The following is a 19,447-nucleotide window of genomic DNA, read 5'->3' on the forward strand; positions in this document are numbered from 1 at the left end:
AGAGAAGCCAGAGGAGGGGTGCGCTTATGTTTGGGGTGATGGGGAATGTTAGGAAATTCCTTCCCACCTGTTTTCTGGGGCCCTGAGCGTGTGAGGAAATGGGACCCCCCAAGGACTGCCAGTTCAACCCCAAGCTGAGGGCTGGGTAGGTGCCGCCACCCTACAGACAGGAGGCTGACGATGGAGGGAGTGTTTCGGACCCAAGAAACCCATCCCCAGAGCCCTACCAGGACGTGCTGGAAGGGTTCACCTTCTCTCACCTCCCGCTCCAGCGGTACTGCGGCGTCAGCCTGACTTAGACATCAGAGGAAGGGAGAAGACCACCCAACATGTGCTGGGCTGAACAAGAAGCGAGTGAGTAGGAGGCCACCCACCCACCACTCACTGAGAAGCCTGGGAAGAGCTGTCATTCTCAGGTGAGAACTGTGGGCCATCGCCACATCGAGGAGGACCCCCTGCACCTGGCTGGAGCCCCTGCTCCTCAACGGCCCAGGCCCCCTGTGAAGAAGCCCCCACACAGTGTGGAGGGACAGGTTTGCTGAACAGAGAGCAGCCCGTGTGATGGGAGTCACTGGGAGCCTGATGGCTCAGCCCCCAGAGAGAGCAGGGACATCCATCCTGGCGTCTGGCTTTGTCCCCTGCTGTGCACTCTGTCCCTGACATTTGCTCTGTGATAAGGGCAGCCTTGCTCCCTAAGCACACACTCTGCCTCAGCAGGCATTCTCTCCACCCTCCCCTGTGTCACTGCGGCCACTCCTTTCCTCCCAGGGGCACTGCAGGGCTCTGGGACCTGCAGGACTTGGGTTCGAATCCTGTCTCAGCCACTACCTCAGCTGTGTGATCCTGTGCAAGTGATGGAGCCCCTCTGAGCTTCAGATTCCTCATCTCCAAATGTGACTAATCCCAGTCCTCCCACCCCACACAGGGCTGTGTGAGGATCAGATGAGTTCAAAGGCAAGTGCCTGAAACAAGACAACTGCTGATTCCCTCTGGGAAGCGAGAACACAATGTCTGCGGCACAGGGCAGTTCCTCTCTGGGTGGAGTCTGTCTCAGTCACAGCCTTACTGCCCATCACCGCTGTCCTCAGCACTTTCAGCTGACCTGCCCTGTGGCCCATGTCCTCTCCAGAGACCAAGGGAGAGGGCGGCTTCAGGTGACCAGGAGCCTCCCCCTGTCCCATTAGGGCAGCCCCTCCCAGAGGCAGGTGAGGACTCGCAGCCTGTGGGTCCCCATGTGGGTGGCCGCACCCTGCCTCCAGGCAGAGACTCAGGCCACAAGATATGGCTGCATCTGGGAAGAACAGACAGTGAAAGCCCCGAAAGCAGATGAGATCCCTCAAGAGGGAGTGATGGGAGTAGAGAGGACGAGGCTGGAAGGAGTGGACAGGATGCATTAGCAGGGATGCAGGGTGAAGCAGGGCGCCGGGAGCCTCGCTCACATGCGACTGAAGCCCCGAGGAGGACAGACATTGGAGAGAAGAAGAGGAAAGTGAGGCCCTCGCCTAAGCCCCCTCTGAGGGCTGGGGATGGCCTGGTGTCAGGTGGGTGACTGTGTCATGGCTGGAGGAGGGAAGCAGCCGACAGGTGCTGTGTGCAGCAGGACGCTGGGGGCCTTCTGGCCAGGATGTGACCAGTTTACATCCAGAAATCTTCACTGTGTCCTGCCCACTCCTGAAGGAGCCTAGAGGCCCGAAGAATTGAAATCGCAGCTGTCCCTGTCAGGAACAGGACAGCAGAGAAATGAAACCCTCTCTCTGGCCCGGCTGATGACTAACAACAGAGGCCAGCGTCAGCTCAGGACACGGCCTGGTCTTCTGCCCTGGCCCTGGGAACGCCAGCTCCGGCCTCCACTCGGCCCATCCCTCTGCCATGCCTGTGGGTCAGTTGCCCCTCAGTGATTTCTGGAATCTACAATAATGACAAGCCCAGGCTCCTTTTTCAGAGGAAAAGAGACGTGCCAGATTAAAGGAGGTGGTCCCTAGACCAGCCACGGCAGCAACTGAGAACTTCTGAGAAATACCCCCGGGCCCCGCCCCAACCTCCTGAATCAGAAGCTCTGGGGGAGGCGGGTGATCTGTGTTTGAACTGCCCAGATGATTCTGAAGCCACGGCCACGTGGATGCATCTCCCCAGCCAAATGCCCCGGGAGGAAGTCAGACACAAAAGAGAACACTGAACGATTCTATTTACATAAAGTACCCAGAGAGGCAACGCTAAACCATGCTGTTAGAGGTCAGAGGTCAGAGGTTATCCTTGGGGGCAGAGGAAGAGAAGGGGCATACAGACTTTCTGAAGTGGTGGTGCTGATGTTCTCCTGGGTCTGGGCGTTGGGTACACAAGTGTGTACACAGTCAGCGATCTGTACACTTACATATGAGCACTGTCTGTATTCTGCTATACTTAAATTTTTTAAAAAAAGAATTTAACTATATGAAAGGGTAAAACAGAAGCGTGGCCTCCTCTTCATTGTATGGCCTAGTGATTGGTTGAAATCCCTCGGGAACGACCCCGGGGTCTGTCCCCTTGCTCCAAAGTGTAAAAGTTGGGCATTCTTTTATCCTTGGCCAATAAGGTTTTATGAATTCAACCTGAAAGTGGCCTCAAGAGACAATAGGACAAGCTGGCGAATTAAAACCAGAAAGAAGAGCTGTGGGTCCATATATCTAATACTAACGCCGCCACTTTGGGTAAATGCTGCTGCTCCCACCTTTTTCCTGGTTTATAGATAATCTTTGCAGAGAACGAGCTGCCTCATTCAATTACCTGGGTGGATATTTCACAAAGAGTTTACCTTGGAGGGGATACCAGGAAGCAATGTTGAGCAAGGCAAGACATTCTGTGAATGTTTCACTCTGATGTCGGGGGTGGGATGGAGGCCAAAAGAAGAATCTTGCACCACCTGCCAAGGAATTTTCCAGGCTGGACGTGTCAAGACCTTGACACCATAGAACGGAGCTCTGTGGCTCCATCTCGTATCTGCTGGTGGGCTAGAGTAGATTCGAGCAATGTGCTTTATGAGGATAATCTTGACTCTCCTGGAGAAATACCATCCCCTCATTTCCCTGAAGGGTGTCAACTCCCCACAAACCCCTAGTCGACTCTGACTCAGTAGTTTACAGGCAACACAGACAAGCCACCCCTATATGCTTATCCAGGAGCAGGATCTGAAGATGATCCCACCGAATATTTACCAAACACTCCACCGAGGGGAAGATGGAGAGTCTCCGTCTCCTTCCAAAACTCCTCTAGAATCCCCCACCCACGATCAGACGGAAGCCTGCACCGTGTCACCCTGAAGAATGGTTTCTGGCTGGTTGTGTTTTTGTGTGAAGCCCACACTGACCGAGGCACAAAGCAAGAGTCTTAAGAAACCTGTTTGCATGTGGGTGTGCGAGCTTTGTAGGTCCAGGAGAGAGACCACCCTACTGGAACCAACAGCCCGGGGTCCATGGATAATGGAGGACACTCTCTAAAATGCATGTACCTGGGATCCACTTCAGCCTTACTCAGTCCACAATCTGGACATGGCACCCAGGAAACTATATATTTAACTAGCTCTTAAAAGTTTGAAAATCACTGCATGGCAGCACCCTCTGCCATAAAAGTCCTTGATAGAAATCTCTTAGCTGGCCTTAGTGCTAACACGATTTCTCCTGAGCAATTGGTTGATCTTTATCCCTGACTGCAGTAGAATGAGGCACTGCTGTGTTTCCTCTTTTCACCTTGACTGCTAGGAGGCTCAGGGCAAGAGTCTTTGCAACAGGAATTTTTAGCTTTATCCCCCACTAAATTTTATGTCCCCTTTCTTCTATATTTTTCTTTCTTTTGTCCTTTCTTAAATTTATCTGCTGTGTTAGATAAGTGAGCTATAAGTATAAACATGTATTATATTTTGCATGATAACGCATAAAGAAAACAGCTACCCCACGTTGAGAGCCAGCACCAGGCATCCTTGAATTCGTCCCAGGACTTGGGTAACACTTGTCCTCCCAACATGACAGTTGAGGACAAGAGGCCCCAAGGGGAAGCCATGTGCCCAACTCATGCAACCACTCAACCAAAGATCTCAACACCTATACTGCTTTTCCAGGGTGTACGGCAAGATTTGGAAACCGTTTAATTCCTTCTCAGAATGGTCCACTCTTTGAAGAAAACAGTTAAAGCTTTAACATCTTTGGAGTTTATTTAGGGAATTTATTTTGAGGGTCTAAACTGATATTTTTCCCAAACTGCTAACCAACATTGCAAATTTTTATTGAAACCCTCCCTTTTTAATAACAATTTTATTGAGATATGATTCACATCTACACAATTCACCCTTTTAAAGTACACAATTCAATGAGTTGAGTATGTTCACAGAATCATGCAACCATCATCACAATCAATTTTAGAATATTTTCATCATCTCCCCCAAAGAAATCCCATCCCCATTAGCAGTCACCCACTCCCCACTCCCAACAACCCTTCCAGCCCTAGGCAACCACTAATCTACTTTCTGTCTCTGTGGATTTGCCTGTACTGGATAGTTCATGTAAATGAAATCAGACAATATGTGGTCCTTTGTGACTGGCTTCTTTCACTTAGCAAAATGTTTTCAAGTTTCATTCACGTTGTAGCACGTATTGATACTTAATTTCTTTTCATGGCTGAATAATATTCCATTGTGAGAATATACCATATTTTATTTATCCATTCATCAGTTGATAGGCATCTGGGTTGCTTCCACTTTTTTCCTGTTATAAATAATGCTGCTGTGAATATTCATATACAGCTTTTTGTGTGGACATGTGTTTGCATTTCTCTTGGGAATATACTTAGGAATGGAATGGCTAGGTCCTTTGGTAATTCTACATTTAATCTTTTGAGGAACTGCCAGATTATTTTCCAAAATGCCTGCACCATTTTACATTCCCATCAGTAGTGTATAGGATTCCAATTTCTCTACATCCTCACCAAGATTCGTAATTATCTGCCTTTTTGATTATAGCCATCCTAGTGGATATGAAGTAATATCACACTGTGGTTCCGATTTGCATTTCCCTGATGACTGATGATGTTGAGCAAGTTTTCATGTGCTTATTGGCCATTTGTATAACTTCTTTGGAAAAACGTCTATTCAGATCCTTTGCCATATTTTTATTGGGTTATCTTTTTATTCTTGAGTTGTATGAGTTCTTTATATAGTCTAGATATAAGATCCTTATCAGATACATGATTTGCAAAAGTTTTCTTCTATTTTGTGAGCTGTTTTTTCAATTTCTTGATGATATTCTTTGATGCACAAAAATTTGTAATTTTGGTCGTGTCCAATTCTTTTTTCCTTTTGTTGCTTGTGCTTTTGGTGTCACATGTAAGAGACCATTGCCTAATCCAATGTCAAGAAGATTTACACCTATGTTTTCTGCTAATAGTTTTATAGTTTTCGCTCTTATATTTAGGTCTTCGATCCATTTTGAGTTAATTTTTGTATATGGTGTGAGGTAGAGATCCAAATGCATCCTTTTGCATGTGGATACTTAGCTGTCCCAACACCGTTTGTTGAAAAGACTCTTCTTTTCCCATTGAATGGTCTTGGCACCCGCGTCAAAAATTAATTGACCACAGATTTACTGGTTTACTTATGGATTCTCAATTCTATTCCAGTGACCTATATGTCTATCCTTGTGTCAGTACCACACTGTCTTGATTACTCTTGCTATATAGTAAGTCTTGAAATCAGGAAGTGTGAGCCCAACTTTACCCTTCTTTTTCAAGATTGTTTTGGCATCGGTCTCTTGAATTTCCATGTGAATATGATGATTGGTTTATTAATTCCTGCAAAAAAGCAAGCTAGGATTTGGATCTGGGTTGTGTCAAATGCGGAGATCAATTTGGGGAGTAATACCATCTTAATATTAATTCTTCCGATCCATGAAAATGGAATGTCTTTCCATCTATTTAGGTCTTCTTTAGTTTCTTTAAATAATATTTTGTAGTTTTCAGAATATAAATTTTGTGCTTTTTTGTTAAATTTATATTCCTAATTTTTTTGATGATACTGTAAATAGAATTATTTTCTTAATTTCATTTCTGATATGTTCATTCTTACTGTATAAAAATACAATAGGTTTTTGTATATTGATCTTGTATCCTGAAACCTTGCTGAACTTGTTTATTTCTAACAGTTTTTTTTTAGGAGATTCCTCAGGATTTTCTAAATACAAAATCATGTCATCTGTGAATAAAGACAGTTTTACTCCTTCCTTTCCAATCTGAATATCTCCTATTTCTTTTTCTGGACTAATTGCCCTGGCTAGAACCTCCATTACAATGTCAAATTGTAGTGGTGAGAGTGGGCATCCTTATCTTCTTCCCAATCTTATAGGAAAACGTCCAGTCTTTCACAATTAATTACAATATTAGCAGTGGCATTTTCATAGATGCCCTTTATCAAATTGAGGAAGTTTTCTTCCATACCTGGTTTGTTGACTATTTTTATTATAAAGAAGTGTTGAATTCTGTCAAATGCTGTTTGAAGTCAAATGTCCATTGAGATGATAATGTAGTTTTTGTCGTTTATTTTATTGGTATGGTGCATAATATTAGTTGATTTTTGCATGTTAAACCAACCTTGCATTCCTGGAATAAATTCTACTTGGTCATGGTGTATAATCCTTTTTATATATCAGTTTGCAAGTATTTCGTTGAGGTCTTTTCCATCTACATTAATTATTAGTTAATTACATTAATTATTACTTAATTAAGAGATACTAGTCTATGATTTCTTTCCTTGTGATGTCTTTGCCTGGTTTTTTAATCCCTCCATTTTTTATGCTTGTGATGCCTCTTCTATAAAATAACATCTTGTAGATAAAAATTCATTTCTGGGCTAGCCATTCTGTTTCATTGATTGACTACCCTGTGCCAGTACCACATTCGTTTAATTACTGCAGCATCTTATGATACTTAGAGGAAGTAGACTCTGTTTACTACCTACATTTCTCAAAAAATTTGAGCTAACCTTGCCTGTCTATCCTGAAGATGAACTTCATTATCATTTTATCAAAACATTCCAAAGTGGTTTTTTTAATTAGAATTTTTTTCATTGGAATGGCACCAAAACTATATATCATCTTGGTGAGAATTGGCATATTTTAAATTTTCCATTTTCCCATCCAAGAAAAGCCCATGATTCTCTAAACGTCCAAGTCTCCTTTCATCTCTCAAGCTTTTCCTTTACATAGGTTGCTTGTATTTATTAATGCAGTTACCCTGTGTTTTCTGGTTTTGTTACTACTATGATTGGACTCTCTATACTTTCTTGTTATTGTTGAATCTATCCTATTCTGGCCTTGGGCTGAATTCTTTGTAATTCCAATAGTTTCAGTTGGTTCTTTTTGGTTCTCTAGGCATGTAGATCATATCAGCTGCAAATGATGATTATTTCATCTTCCTATCTGATAATGTTTATGTCTCAGACCACAAGAAACATGTCACTAGTGATGAGTGCAGTATTCTGCTCTGATTTTCCAACCTCACTGTATTTTGGATGTGCACAGTGCTCTTTATCGTGATGAATTTTCCTTCTAGTCTCACTTTTAAAGGTCTTTCCTGGAGATTGGTATTTAATTTTGCCACTGATGTGTTATATTGTACTAAGACTGCCTACTGATTACGAAATTGCCTCCGTTTTATTTAACTCACTCTGAGAACATTTTAATTAGGGAATTAAAACATCTCATTTAACAGTGCATTCTTATCCCGTATCCGATTTTTTGGGAAATCTCGAGTTTTGAAGGTATAAACATAAAACAGCTTTATTTTTCCCCATCCTGGCTACCAGCTTGCCTCTGTCCAAACGCACTGCCCTGCTCCGTGGCAAGGCTCCTGGGGGATTCTTGCTCAGATCCCATAACTTCCCTGTCTCCTTCAGTTTTTAGAAGTGATTCATTTCTATATTTAAGATTCTGTCCTTTTCATTTTTTTCTCGAAAGATTTATCTATTTAATTTTTCAATAGGTTAATACATTGACATAGATTTTTACAAATTTTTTAAAATATTGAAAGAGATGTAGTCTTAGGTCGTCTTCCCTTCCATCCCTATTCTCTATCTGCCCAGTCTCCCTCTTCTAATAAAAAAAGATATATGCAACCATTGATACCCATTTCTGAGAACTCCTCTCAGAAGCTTTTAAGCACATCCAAACACATCTGAATATATTTCCCCCTTGCACCCTTGTACACTGACGGAAACATCATACATACTCTTCTGCTCTTGTTTTTGTGTTTTTTGAGATATCCTAAGATCCTTTCTGGATCAGTATACGGAGCTGCCTCTTTCTTGCTTTTACAACTGCATCTTCTTCCATTGATGGAAAAGTAGAATTTCCTACTTGGTGTGAGCAGCTCCTGACGGAGACATTGTAGTGTCTTCAACAGTTTGCTCCCAGACAGTGCTGCAGTGGGTCACCTGCACACAGACCACGCCCCATGTGTGCAAGCAGATCCATGGGCCAAATCCTGCAGGTGGGGTGGCTGGCACTTGATAAACGTTGCCAAACTGCCCCAACGGGGGGGGGAAATCAACAGAAAATCCCACCAACAATGGTGGGCGTTGCCTGTTGTCCCTCAGCTTTACCAACCACTTTTCAAACTTGTGATTTTTTGCCAATTACAGGTGACAAAGGGATCTCACTGTGGTTTGGGTTTCCTTTTCTCTTATGAGACATGAAGTTGAACATCTTTCACAGGTTTTTTAAGAGTGATTTGTATTTCCTTTTCTGTGAACTCTCCGTTCATATCCTTTGCCCATTTCAGCCACGTTCAGTTTCCAAAGTTCAACCTCATGCTATTCAAAGTTCCTCTCCCCTCCCTCTAACACAGGCTAGATTATCTGGGGGGTGGGGGATGATCTGGCCCCAGGGGTGAGGAGGCGGCAGGGATTGGCAAGCCGAGGTCTCCTTCCACGGCTGGCTGCGTGCCCATGATAGGAGGCATCCCTCTGGTCCAGCCTGGCTCTGACACCTCAGCTGATGGGTTTGTTGGAGGCTGTCTTGGGCTTGTGTACATCTGCATCTCTTCGCCTTCCCATCCCTCTCAGAGAGGCCACCACATCTCCCTCTGGACCCAGAGGTACATGCATGCTCCCAACCCTTTCTCCAGCTTGGGCATCCCATTGCTGGGCCTAGTGGCTCCCTCAGCAGCCCTCCCACCCCTACTGCTTGCTAACCTCTGGGCTCCAAGGAAGCTCAGGAACTCCCTGCTAGGACCCTCCCCTTCTTGCAGGAACCCGGGGCTTTTCCAAGGCTCCCTTGGAACCACTTTCCTCTGTATGGAATATGGTACCCAAAAAAGCCAAGCTCCTCCCCTCTTCCTCCTCTTGTTTTATCAAGGCGGAGTACAGGGAGGGGGCACGCCTCCTTCAGAAATCCCTCCAGGGTGCTGGCTGACTCAGGCTGCAGCAGAAATTTGAACAGAACTAAGCCGTGTTTGTCCTGAGTGATAATTCCAAAATGACGGGAAAAATCCTGCTCGACATCCGATGACGCTTCCACACCTTGTTTTATGATTTCTCCTTTACATATTTCCCTTCTAATTTTGCTCTCTTTTTTTGATGAGTAAGATTGTCACTGAGCTAACATCTGTGCCCATCTTCTATTTTATGTGGGATGCTACCACAGCGTGGCTTGACGAGCGGTGCGGTCTGCACCTGGGATCCGAGCCTGCCAACCCCAGACCACCAAAGCAGAGCACGCAAACTTAACCACTATACCACCAGGCCACCCCTCCAATTTTGCCTTTTCATTTATAAACTATGTACATAGATTTTCCAGAACTTGAAAGCACAAGTCAGTCATCAGAGATGCTTCCTAATGCTAATTAGCACATTTGGTGGAAGAGCCTGCTGGTCCTGGCATAAACTCTGTTCTTAATTTTAGCTTCCGGGGCAGTGGTGGCTGTCTTTCTGTTGTAGCATCTGCGCTGTGATCTTAGGGGGAAGCTGGGAGCAGGCATCTCACCCAAGAGTTTGCTCTGTTCTTCTGACGATAAAGGACGAATTTCCAGACTCTCCACATGTGCCAGAAAGAGAGTGGGAAGGAGTGTGTGGATCAGACCCCCAGCCATGGGGAGGGGAGGGTTCTATTCCTGGCTGTTTAAGCTCCATGACCCGGGCAAGCTCCCGCCCCTCCAGCAAGGGGGATGTGGCCAGAGGATCTGAGCATCTTCCCAGCCCTCCCTGTCTACTCCGCCAGTCTTTCATTTCCTCATTTCTTGTTGCCTGCTTACACCAAGCACCTACTATGTGCAGAAATGGTGAGGACCTCCAAATGATTACTTATTCTTGTGCTCAGAGCCCTCGGTTCCTTGAAGAGCAGCTTTAAAAATTCCATCATCTGCAACGTTTCTGTAAACCTGAAGTTAAAGATTGGGGCTGGCCTAGTGGTGTAGTGATTAAGTTTGAGTGCTCTGCTTTGGCGGCCTGGAGTTTGCAGGTTCAGATCCCAGGTGTGGACCTACATACGGCTCATCAAGCCATGCTGTGGAGGCATCCCACATGGAAAACAACAGAGGAAGATTGGCATGGATGTTAGCTCAGGGCCAATCTTCCTCACCAAGAAAATAAATAAAAAATAAAGTTAAATTGTTTGTTTTGTTCTAAAGTTCCATCATCTGAAGTTTCTCTGCCATCGCCTGCAGGCTTCTTCGCCCGGGGTCCTCTCAGATGACCTCCTCCATCACCCACTGCCCCGGCTCAGTCATGCTTTGTCTTCTGAGATTCATGCTCCGCTTGTAATCCCTCCTCTGACATACGCTTGTCACCAACCATTTGCCAACAGGAACATCTAGTTTGTTCTTTGAGCCTTTGGCTTTCTTCTTCCCTCACCGGCTTTCTTCATGTTGTAGACTATACACGTAAATAGATAGACGTCGATACATGTCCCTCCACTCTGGGATTCAAACACCCTCCTGTAACCAAGAAACGTGTTCAACCTCTCTGCACCACCGTCTGTGCCCTGGTTCAGAACTGGTGTCACCCATTTCTGCCACAGCATCAGGAAAGCGGTGCGTTCACACTTGGTCTGTCATGGTCTACCTAGTCTTGTGCATGAATTTTGTCACCGTGTCCAACCCACTTCCCGTCTTTTGTGTGCATGGCCCAGGCTGCCAGGATGCATCACTGATGGTGGCGTGGCGGGAAGAGAGTGGCTCCAGAGTCGAGAGCCCGGCAGGAACTCAGCAGCCACCTGGCCCTGAGAATGTTCCTTATTTCACCCTGTTCCATTGTTCACCTCTAAAGAGATCTTGTTTGGATTAGAAACCGTGATTGTTAAGTTGGTTCTCAGTGAGTGGTTACTGTAATTAGTATTAAAGCTTCCAGCTCAAGTTCTGGTTCGTTTGGACCCTGTCACAACGGACCATTTTCAAGTCCAGCTTCCTGCCAGATGCACCATCTCTCTCTGCTCTCAGGCCCAGCTGCTCCCCCAGACTCTGCCCGCTGCTTCCTTCCCAGTGTGTCACTGCAACACAGCCTTGAAGGAAAACCAGGGATCGTCTCTACTTTTCTCCCTGTTGAGCCAAAACAAGCCGACAAATCCGGTGTGGGAATTTACCTTCCATCATGCCTGGAGCTGGCTCTCTGGCTTCCTTCAGGGTCTGCTCAAGCCTCCTCTCAGAGGCCCCTACCTACCCCAACTCCCTCCCTCCTTCCCCCTCAGTTATGGCTGTCCTCCCCATGGCCAGTTATTCTACCCCTCTGCCCCCTTATTCCAGCCCCTCCCCTCAGTCATTCCAGCCCCTCCCCTCAGTCATTCCAGCCCCTCCCCTCAGTCATTCCAGCCCCTCCCCTCAGTCATTCCAGCCCCTCCCCTCAGTCATTCCAGCCCCTCCCCTGTTATTCTAGCCACTCCCCTGTTATTCTAGCCACTCCCCTCAGTCATTCCAGCCCCTCCCCTCAGTCATTCCAGCCCCTCCCCTGTTATTCTAGCCCCTCCCCTCAGTCATTCTAGCCCCTCCCCTCAGTCATTCCAGCCCCTCCCCTCAGTCATTCCAGCCCCTCCCCTCAGTCATTCCAGCCCCTCCCTTCAGTCATTCCAGCCCCTCCCCTCAGTCATTCCAGCCCCTCCCCTGTTATTCTAGCCCCTCCCCTCAGTCATTCCAGCCCCTCCCCTCAGTCATTCCAGCCCCTCCCCTCAGTCATTCCAGCCCCTCCCCTCAGTCATTCCAGCCCCTCCCCTCAGTCATTCTAGCCCCTCCCCTCAGTCATTCCAGCCCCTCCCCTCAGTCATTCCAGCCCCTCCCCTGTTATTCTAGCCCCTCCCCTCAGTCATTCCAGCCCCTCCCCTGTTATTCCAGCCCCTCCCCTCAGTCATTCCAGCCCCTTCCCCCAGTTATTCATCTGTTTTCCCCTCTGCTATCAAAAATCCTCTCTAGATTCCCCCTTTGCTCTAGAAAAAAAGAAAGAAACCTTTGTTGTTCATGGCCCAAGGCAAACACTGCCCTTTACCTGGGAGGAGCGGAAGGGACCAACTCTGGGACCAGGAGTGAAAGTGGAAATGATGCAGGAAACCTGGGATGAGTCGGCCCTGCCTCCCTCTTGCGGGGGGCGGTCCCATCTTCCCATGGAGAACAGCCTGCCCTGTGGCAGCACATTCGAGCCCTTCCCCTTGTCACGGCCACAGCTAAGGTGGCTTCATTCTCCTACCTCCTTCAGGCCACATTCCCCGCGCCCCCGCACCCCCGAGACAGCTAGCACAGCCCAGTTACCAGAGCCCTGGCCCCCCCCCCTGAAGACAAAGGCGGGGCCTTCAGCATGGTCCTGTTGAGAATCCTCCCCAAGTGTCCCTGCCAGGAGCGGCACGGCCTGCCCTGTATAACCGGTGCTCTGCTGAGCCCGGGCCTGAGCCCAGGGCCCAGCTCCAGGCACTGACCTCGGCAGCCCTCTGGGGTGTCCTCATCAGCCAGGGAGTAAAGCACCCCCATCCAAGGCTTCCGTGATCTGCTGCTCACCCCAGCACCCCCACCCCCAACTGCCCTCCTTGTTCATAACTTGCCTCCTTGCCTTGTACTCTCTGATCCCCCCGTGGCCCCTATGAACAGCCCGAAGGCCGGATCTGTCTTCCTGGGCCATCCCTGCCCCCAGAGGGGCCTGCTTCAGAGCAGCGCTCAGCTCCCTCAGCCTTGTTTGTGCATGCCCTCAGGCCCTGCGGAGGATCCTTCCTCCACGTCTCTTGTTTTCCACCATCTCTCCCTCCCCCCACTTCATTCCCTTGTAAGGGGCAGAATGGGACAGTGGAGGGACAGCCCCTGCTTTAGCCCTCTTTGCCCCCTCTCCTGACATCCCCTCCTCCTACCTGCCCCAGCCCTGCTCCCCATCAGGACTTCTGTCTGCCTCTGACCTGCAGCAACACGGCCCAGAACTGTCCAGAGTGAGGGGCAGCACCCGGAGCTCCCTAGTGCACCCATTCCCACACCTGCTGAGGGCCTGCTGAGGTCCTGCACCCCCAGGACCTTGCTCAAGGCTGGTCCAAGGACTTGTCGCATGGGCATCTCAGGCCCCATCCTGCACCTCCTGAGTCAGAATCTGCATCTTAACAAGAGCTCCGTGGTGACTGGCACATGGACAGATGTCTGAGAAGCCCTGGTCCAGGGGACACACAGCCCCCAACCCCATGCCCACCATGCCATTGTCCTCTCACCCCCAGCAGCTGGTTTGGGTTGCCAGAGCTGGGCTTATGACCATCTTCTCCCTTGACTCCCCACCACTTTCTCCCGTGTCCTGACCTCCCAGGCCACTGACTCATGCAGGGAGGCACCCTGGCCCTCAGCCCAACGCCCGGAGGTTTAACAGTCACTCTTGGCTCATGTGTCTGAAGCCACATAGCTTGCACTGAGAGCAGACTAGAACCCCTGCTCCTGTCTCTGATTCATCCAGGCCAGCCTGCAGCCAATCTTTCAACAGCAGGTTTTGACCACATCACTTGGGTCTCAGGTTCCCCCCCCAAAAAAAGTGAGACAGACATGGTGTGGCCCTCGCCGTACCATTTACCAGGGCTATGACACTGGGCAAGTTATCAGAGCTCTCTGACTTGCAGCTTCTTCGTCTGTAAAATGGGGGTGATTATCACATCGACCTCAGGCAGCCAATTCATCCATTTTTTCATGGTTGTAAACATCAAAAGTTTAAGGAGTGGTGGTGTGGCCAGGCCAGCAGGTGCCAGACGTGGACAACATGCCAGCAATGCTTGCTGAGTGACTGAGTGAATGAATGAATGAACGCTGTGCAAATGCAGCTTCCCCATAAGCCTTTCCCCTTCCAATCACACAGCTACTCCCATGCACTTCCACCCTGAAGCCACCTGGAACAGAAAGACATGAGGAGTTTAAGAAAAACATTAGAAGATGGGGGGGGTGGAGTTGGGGCAAGAGAGCTGTCAGACTTTCCAGCAGTTAATGGATATAGAAGAATTGGAGCGATTATAAAAATATTTCAGATGGAGAACATATTTGCCTGAAATAGGCAATAATTGAGGCAGAGTTAGAGTTTTTTTTAGACCGTTTGACAAATTCTTCGTGTGTGTGGTCTTAAAGATGGAATCCACTTTCTCAGGGTTTCAGACGCCCCTCACTAAAGAGAATGACAAGGATGGTTTGAGAGCAATCCCCAGGGCTCTTGTCATGCCCTCTGTGGGCTCTCTGAGCCTCCCTACATCATGGAATTTGAGAGCCAGCTAATTTCCTGGACGAGAAACTGAGGCCCTGACCTGCCCGGTGTAAGCAAGTGATTACAGGCAGCAGGAAACAGAGATTTGAACCCAGGTCCCCCGACTCCCAGCCAAGTGCCCATCACAATACATGGTGCAGGCTTCCATGGGTTCCTAACACCGCACAAACATTGGTGGTTAGCGGTGATACAACAGGGCTGGATGGCAAACGCGTCCCGCGAACCGAAGGAAGCCAGATGCCAAGGGCTACCATCAGGTCGTTCCGTCTACAGGACAGTCAGGAAAAGACAAGCCAGAGGAACGAATACAGCAGAGTGGCACCAGGGGCTGGGGGTGCAGGAGGGAACTTTCGGGGTGATGGAATGTCCTGCATCTCAGTTGTAGTGCTTACATGAACTCTATGTGTTTGTCAAAACTCCCAGAACTGTACACTAACAAGGACAAATTCTACTGTATGAAAATTATACCCCAATTTTTAAAAAATGCAGCCTAAAATAATAATGGTGATGTAATAACCCGAAATGTCACAAAACAGCCTGTGTTCAACGCCACGACAGGGAGGCCCTGGAGACGCCCGGTGGTCAGAGCAGGCGACGCCCTGTCCCTGACAGTCAGGCAGCTCTGGTCAAGGATTCCCCATGCAGACTCTCCTCCTGGGCGGTTCCCCAACGGCACATCCCCGATCCAGCACGCTCTAACCTCGAGCTGGCCTCGCTCCTGCTTCCCTGACGGGCAGTGAGTGGCACTGGCCTGCTCAGCTACCCTGGTCCACACCCGGCCGCTGGGACTGCCCCCTCTCCACTCCTTCCAAAGCCTCCATGAGTCACTGATTCTGTCTTTCCTCTCGCACGTCTTCCCCACCCGGGCGCCCCTGGTCTCAGCACTCACCTGCCACAGCTGGGTGATACCTGAGTGATACCTGCCCTCTGTCCTTGGTCCCCCAGTTCAGCCTGCCCAGAGCTTCTGAGATCCTGCCACCTCCTGGCTCCTGGTCATCAAGGATGCATAGGAACTCCCTGACCGGGTTCAGAGACCTCCACAGACGAGCCCCAACACACAGTTAACTCCTGCATTACTCACCGCCCAGTGGGACCTCTGCCCACTTGCTTCCCCCTCTCAACCCTCAGCTGAGAACAGGAGGCTGAGAATAGGGAGCAAGAGAAAGGAGATGGAAGGAGAGGTTAGGGCGGTAGGTCAGAGTCACTGAATCCTAAAATCCCAACAGCCTCCATCTGGACACCTCCAGTGACGGGGAATTCACTCTCCCCAAAGCAGTCGTTCCATGTTTGGATGGCTCTGAAATCCAAAGCTGAAGTCTGCCCTCTCCTGTGGTCCTAATTCCACCCCTTCTCTGCCCCAGGCCCCAGGGAGCAGATGTGACACCCTGGACCTCATCCCTCCTGGGGCTTCTCTGCCCATCCCTCCAGCCACTATTTGGATGGGCGGCTTTCCCGAAGAGCTCAGGGCAGGGGGTCCCCCACTCACCTGGAGGGGATGGAAACCTCTCACTCTCTCGTTCTAGGGTGTGGCCCCAGCACAGTGTAGTTTTCATTGTAACCACATCCCCTTGTTGACTCAGGTTAAACTTGCTGTGAATGGAAATCACTCACACTGCCCGCGAGCTGTGGGTTCCTTGCCACGTTTATAATAAATGTCGCTTATTATAATAAGGAGTACCTGGGAGGGATGTCCAGCACCTAAATGTGACCTCTTAGCCTCTGCACTCTCCTTTCCAGAGACCTGAAACAGCAGCATTTGTCTCCAAGGCAAAAGACCTCTCTGATGACATGGTGCACACACCCTGGCTTGTAAGGATCAGAACACACATGCTGGGGTTGCAAGTGGTGTGCTGGGGTCCCACAGCTGAGCATGGCAGTGAAGGAGCTCCCCAGGCCCCCACAAGCCTGGGCAGAACCCTTGCACCTGGCCAAGCTGCCCCAAGGCAGGCTCTTGTCTCAGTGCTCAGTTCTGCTTGGCTGATTACTCATGGGCAGGGGCATTGATCGAATGTCACCAGACCTACAGGCAGGTAGGAAAGCAGGCAGTACCCCAGGGCGAACTGTCTGCATCTGTGTCATTAGGTAGCTGGTTCCAGGAACCAGAAGGGTCCCGAAATCTCCCCTACCCAGAAAGTCCTCATTCCTGCCTTAGAAAAACAAGGGTATTCTCTGCCTGGGGCAGGGGAAACCCACGCCCTTCGTGAATATTCTAAGATCACCTGACCTGAAATCACCAGTGTGTGTTTGGACTGGGGTGGGGGAAGAAAAGGGGTTTGGGAACTCACCCATGAGGGCCTCCAAAGGGAGGGGCTTGGAGTAACCAGGACATCTGGCTGTAAGCAGAGGGGTGCAGTGAGAAATGGGGGTGCCCTCAAGTGTAGCCCCCCATTCTCTCCATTTTACAGAAGAAAACAGAGATAGAAGAGGTGGTTCTCAAGCTTTCCTGAGTCTCTGACCCCCTTGAGAACATGGTGGAAGTTCTGCACCTGTAATCAAGAAAAATGAATATGCACATACACACCTCTGCATGTGATTTATGTAGCCCCTAAAGCCCCTGAAGTCCATGGACTCCAGGTTCTGAATCCTCAAATGGGTGGGAAGCCGCAAAGAATTCTTAGCTTGGCTTCTCCATCTAACCTGCTGTCCTACCAGCCTATGACCCACTCAAAGGACCCACATGGTGCCTCACCCCTCTGACAGACTCTCCCCTAACAGGAGGCCTATGATGAGAGGGAAATGGGGTTTGCCTGGACAGCCCTGGTGCATTCCTATTTACCCCTTTTTCCTATGAAAAGTGTCCTGGTTCTGATGCTATCTTCCACAGTCCCCTCAGAGGGAGGTAACCAAGCTGTTGCTCCAGTTAGCAGGGCAGCTGTGGGATGGGACGGGGACTGGCTTGTTGTTCCCACAGCTGCCATACGACATGGTCCTATCAGAGAGGACCATCACTAGAGTTGGCCATCAGCAGGTGGCAAGAGGTTTGTCCTTGTGGAGTTCAAGTTTTCCCATCTCTAATTTCCCAGTGCGGAACCCGTCACTCACTCACAGGCTTTCCTGTCACTCGTTTTCCTGTGACTCTCCCTTGTGGTGTCGGTGCATCTTCCCTTCCCTCGCTCTGGTTCCCCGAGTTCCCCTCGCTGTTTCTGCTCCTCCTCATCTCTTGAATTATTCCGAAAATGTTTAACTTGAAAATTAGTTATACAAGCCACTTTAAACATTTTCCCCCAAAGTGCATCCTATGAATAGAATAAACAAACCTCAATTACGAGACGATACATGAATGCCTCCAAATTGCGGTGGTTAAACTGTAATTTTCACTGACAAAGACGCAGTCAACAGGATGCTGAGATTATTCCAAATTTCATCAAATCTGGATGGGAGTGGAATTCCGTGCTCTGAATGGAATAGTTAGCCTGATGACCCTGACTGAAAATTGTTCTCTTTCTATTCTAAAGCGCTCAAACCCAGTGAAGCTGGGAGAGGTTATTGATCTCCGGTCATTCTGCTGAGGAACGATCAGATTTATTTCCATGGAGACCAAGGAACCTGAAGATTGGGAAAAGCCCCAGAAGAAATCATCGGTGAGTGGTTCCTGGGAAAATGATGATGAACCGACCAAGAAGAGACCTGAGCTACTCTCAGAAGAAGAGAAGATGCCCCACGCTGACCAGGAGATCCAAGACAAAGAACCCCGTCACTATGCCCCAATTCAGAGAAACTCCATCTTCAATCGAACCATCAGACACAGAACCAGACCCAGACCAAACAGCGGGCAGCTGGCAGGTCAGTACCAGGGACAGCTGTCACAGCCGTTCCTCAGCATCCTGTTGGAGTCATCAGGGCTGAAAGGCCCTCGTTAAATGAAGGGAGAATAAGAGGCATTGAAAATTATCACGGGCAGACCCAATAAGGTGGAACATTTTGAAGCCGTTATCTAAAGAACTCAAATTCCCCCAATATGATGACGTGGATACTTCAGCAGAAAGTGTTGACCCAAATTATACAATAAGACTGGCTTCTGTTTAAAGGAGATGTCTTGTGCTAGGACTCAATATACACCCTGCTCCCACCATGCAACCCGGGAGGGAGGCTGGGAACCCTGCTCATTGGGGGATAACTGGGAACACGAGTTGCCTGAGTGGTGAGGTTCCATCTTGTTCTGTCACTGATGCCACAATGGCCAGAGTTTCTGCTGCCCTGAGAATACGTGACATGAATACCTTGGGAAGAGCTTGGCAGCAGGATTCCGTAATCTTTAAACCACCAGTTCCCAGCACATTTTATCTGCACAAAGTATGTTTGTTGAGCAGAATAAAGTTCAGAAACTTCTACAATGGGGAATGTCAGAGCTGCAGACCCCTCTCCTGGTGACTTGCCCAGAGGGCTGGGCGGGCAGCGTTCTGGGGTTGTGGTGTGTGCAGGAGTTCCATAGCCCCCGGGGGTTCAGTAGCTGTAATCAGACAGATGTCACGGGACAGAGAACGTGCTACCCTGAGTGTGCTGGAGGTGGCAGCCGCTGCTTTAGCTCCAGGGGCTTCACTGACTCAGTCAAAAGCACTCATCAACCTCTGTATCAGGCAGCCTCTGCCACATGTTAAACCACCCTTAAGCCATGGAGACAAAGCAACAATATTCATTATTTCTCCTGATTCTGGGGGTTGATTGGGTGGCTCCTATGTCTGGGCCACTTTTTCTGACCTCTGCGGTCAGCTGGTGACTCATCTGGGGTTGGAAGGTCAAGGACAG

At 48.9% G+C, this 19,447-nt stretch overlaps 1 protein-coding gene across 1 annotated transcript in view; it reads left to right on the top strand.

Moving 5' to 3' along the window:
• The window catches only part of NGEF (neuronal guanine nucleotide exchange factor), a 107,301-nt gene that overhangs the window by 11,382 nt on the left and 76,472 nt on the right, over positions 1–19,447 (top strand). Inside the window, exon 2 of the mRNA XM_044751464.2 lies at positions 18,157–18,484. Coding sequence (XP_044607399.1) covers positions 18,232–18,484 — 253 coding nt within the window. The 5' untranslated portion in view covers positions 18,157–18,231. The remainder of the gene's footprint in view (positions 1–18,156; positions 18,485–19,447) is intronic.

Source organism: Equus asinus, chromosome 19 (assembly GCF_041296235.1).
Source record: "Equus asinus isolate D_3611 breed Donkey chromosome 19, EquAss-T2T_v2, whole genome shotgun sequence".
Lineage (NCBI taxonomy): Eukaryota > Metazoa > Chordata > Mammalia > Perissodactyla > Equidae > Equus > Equus asinus.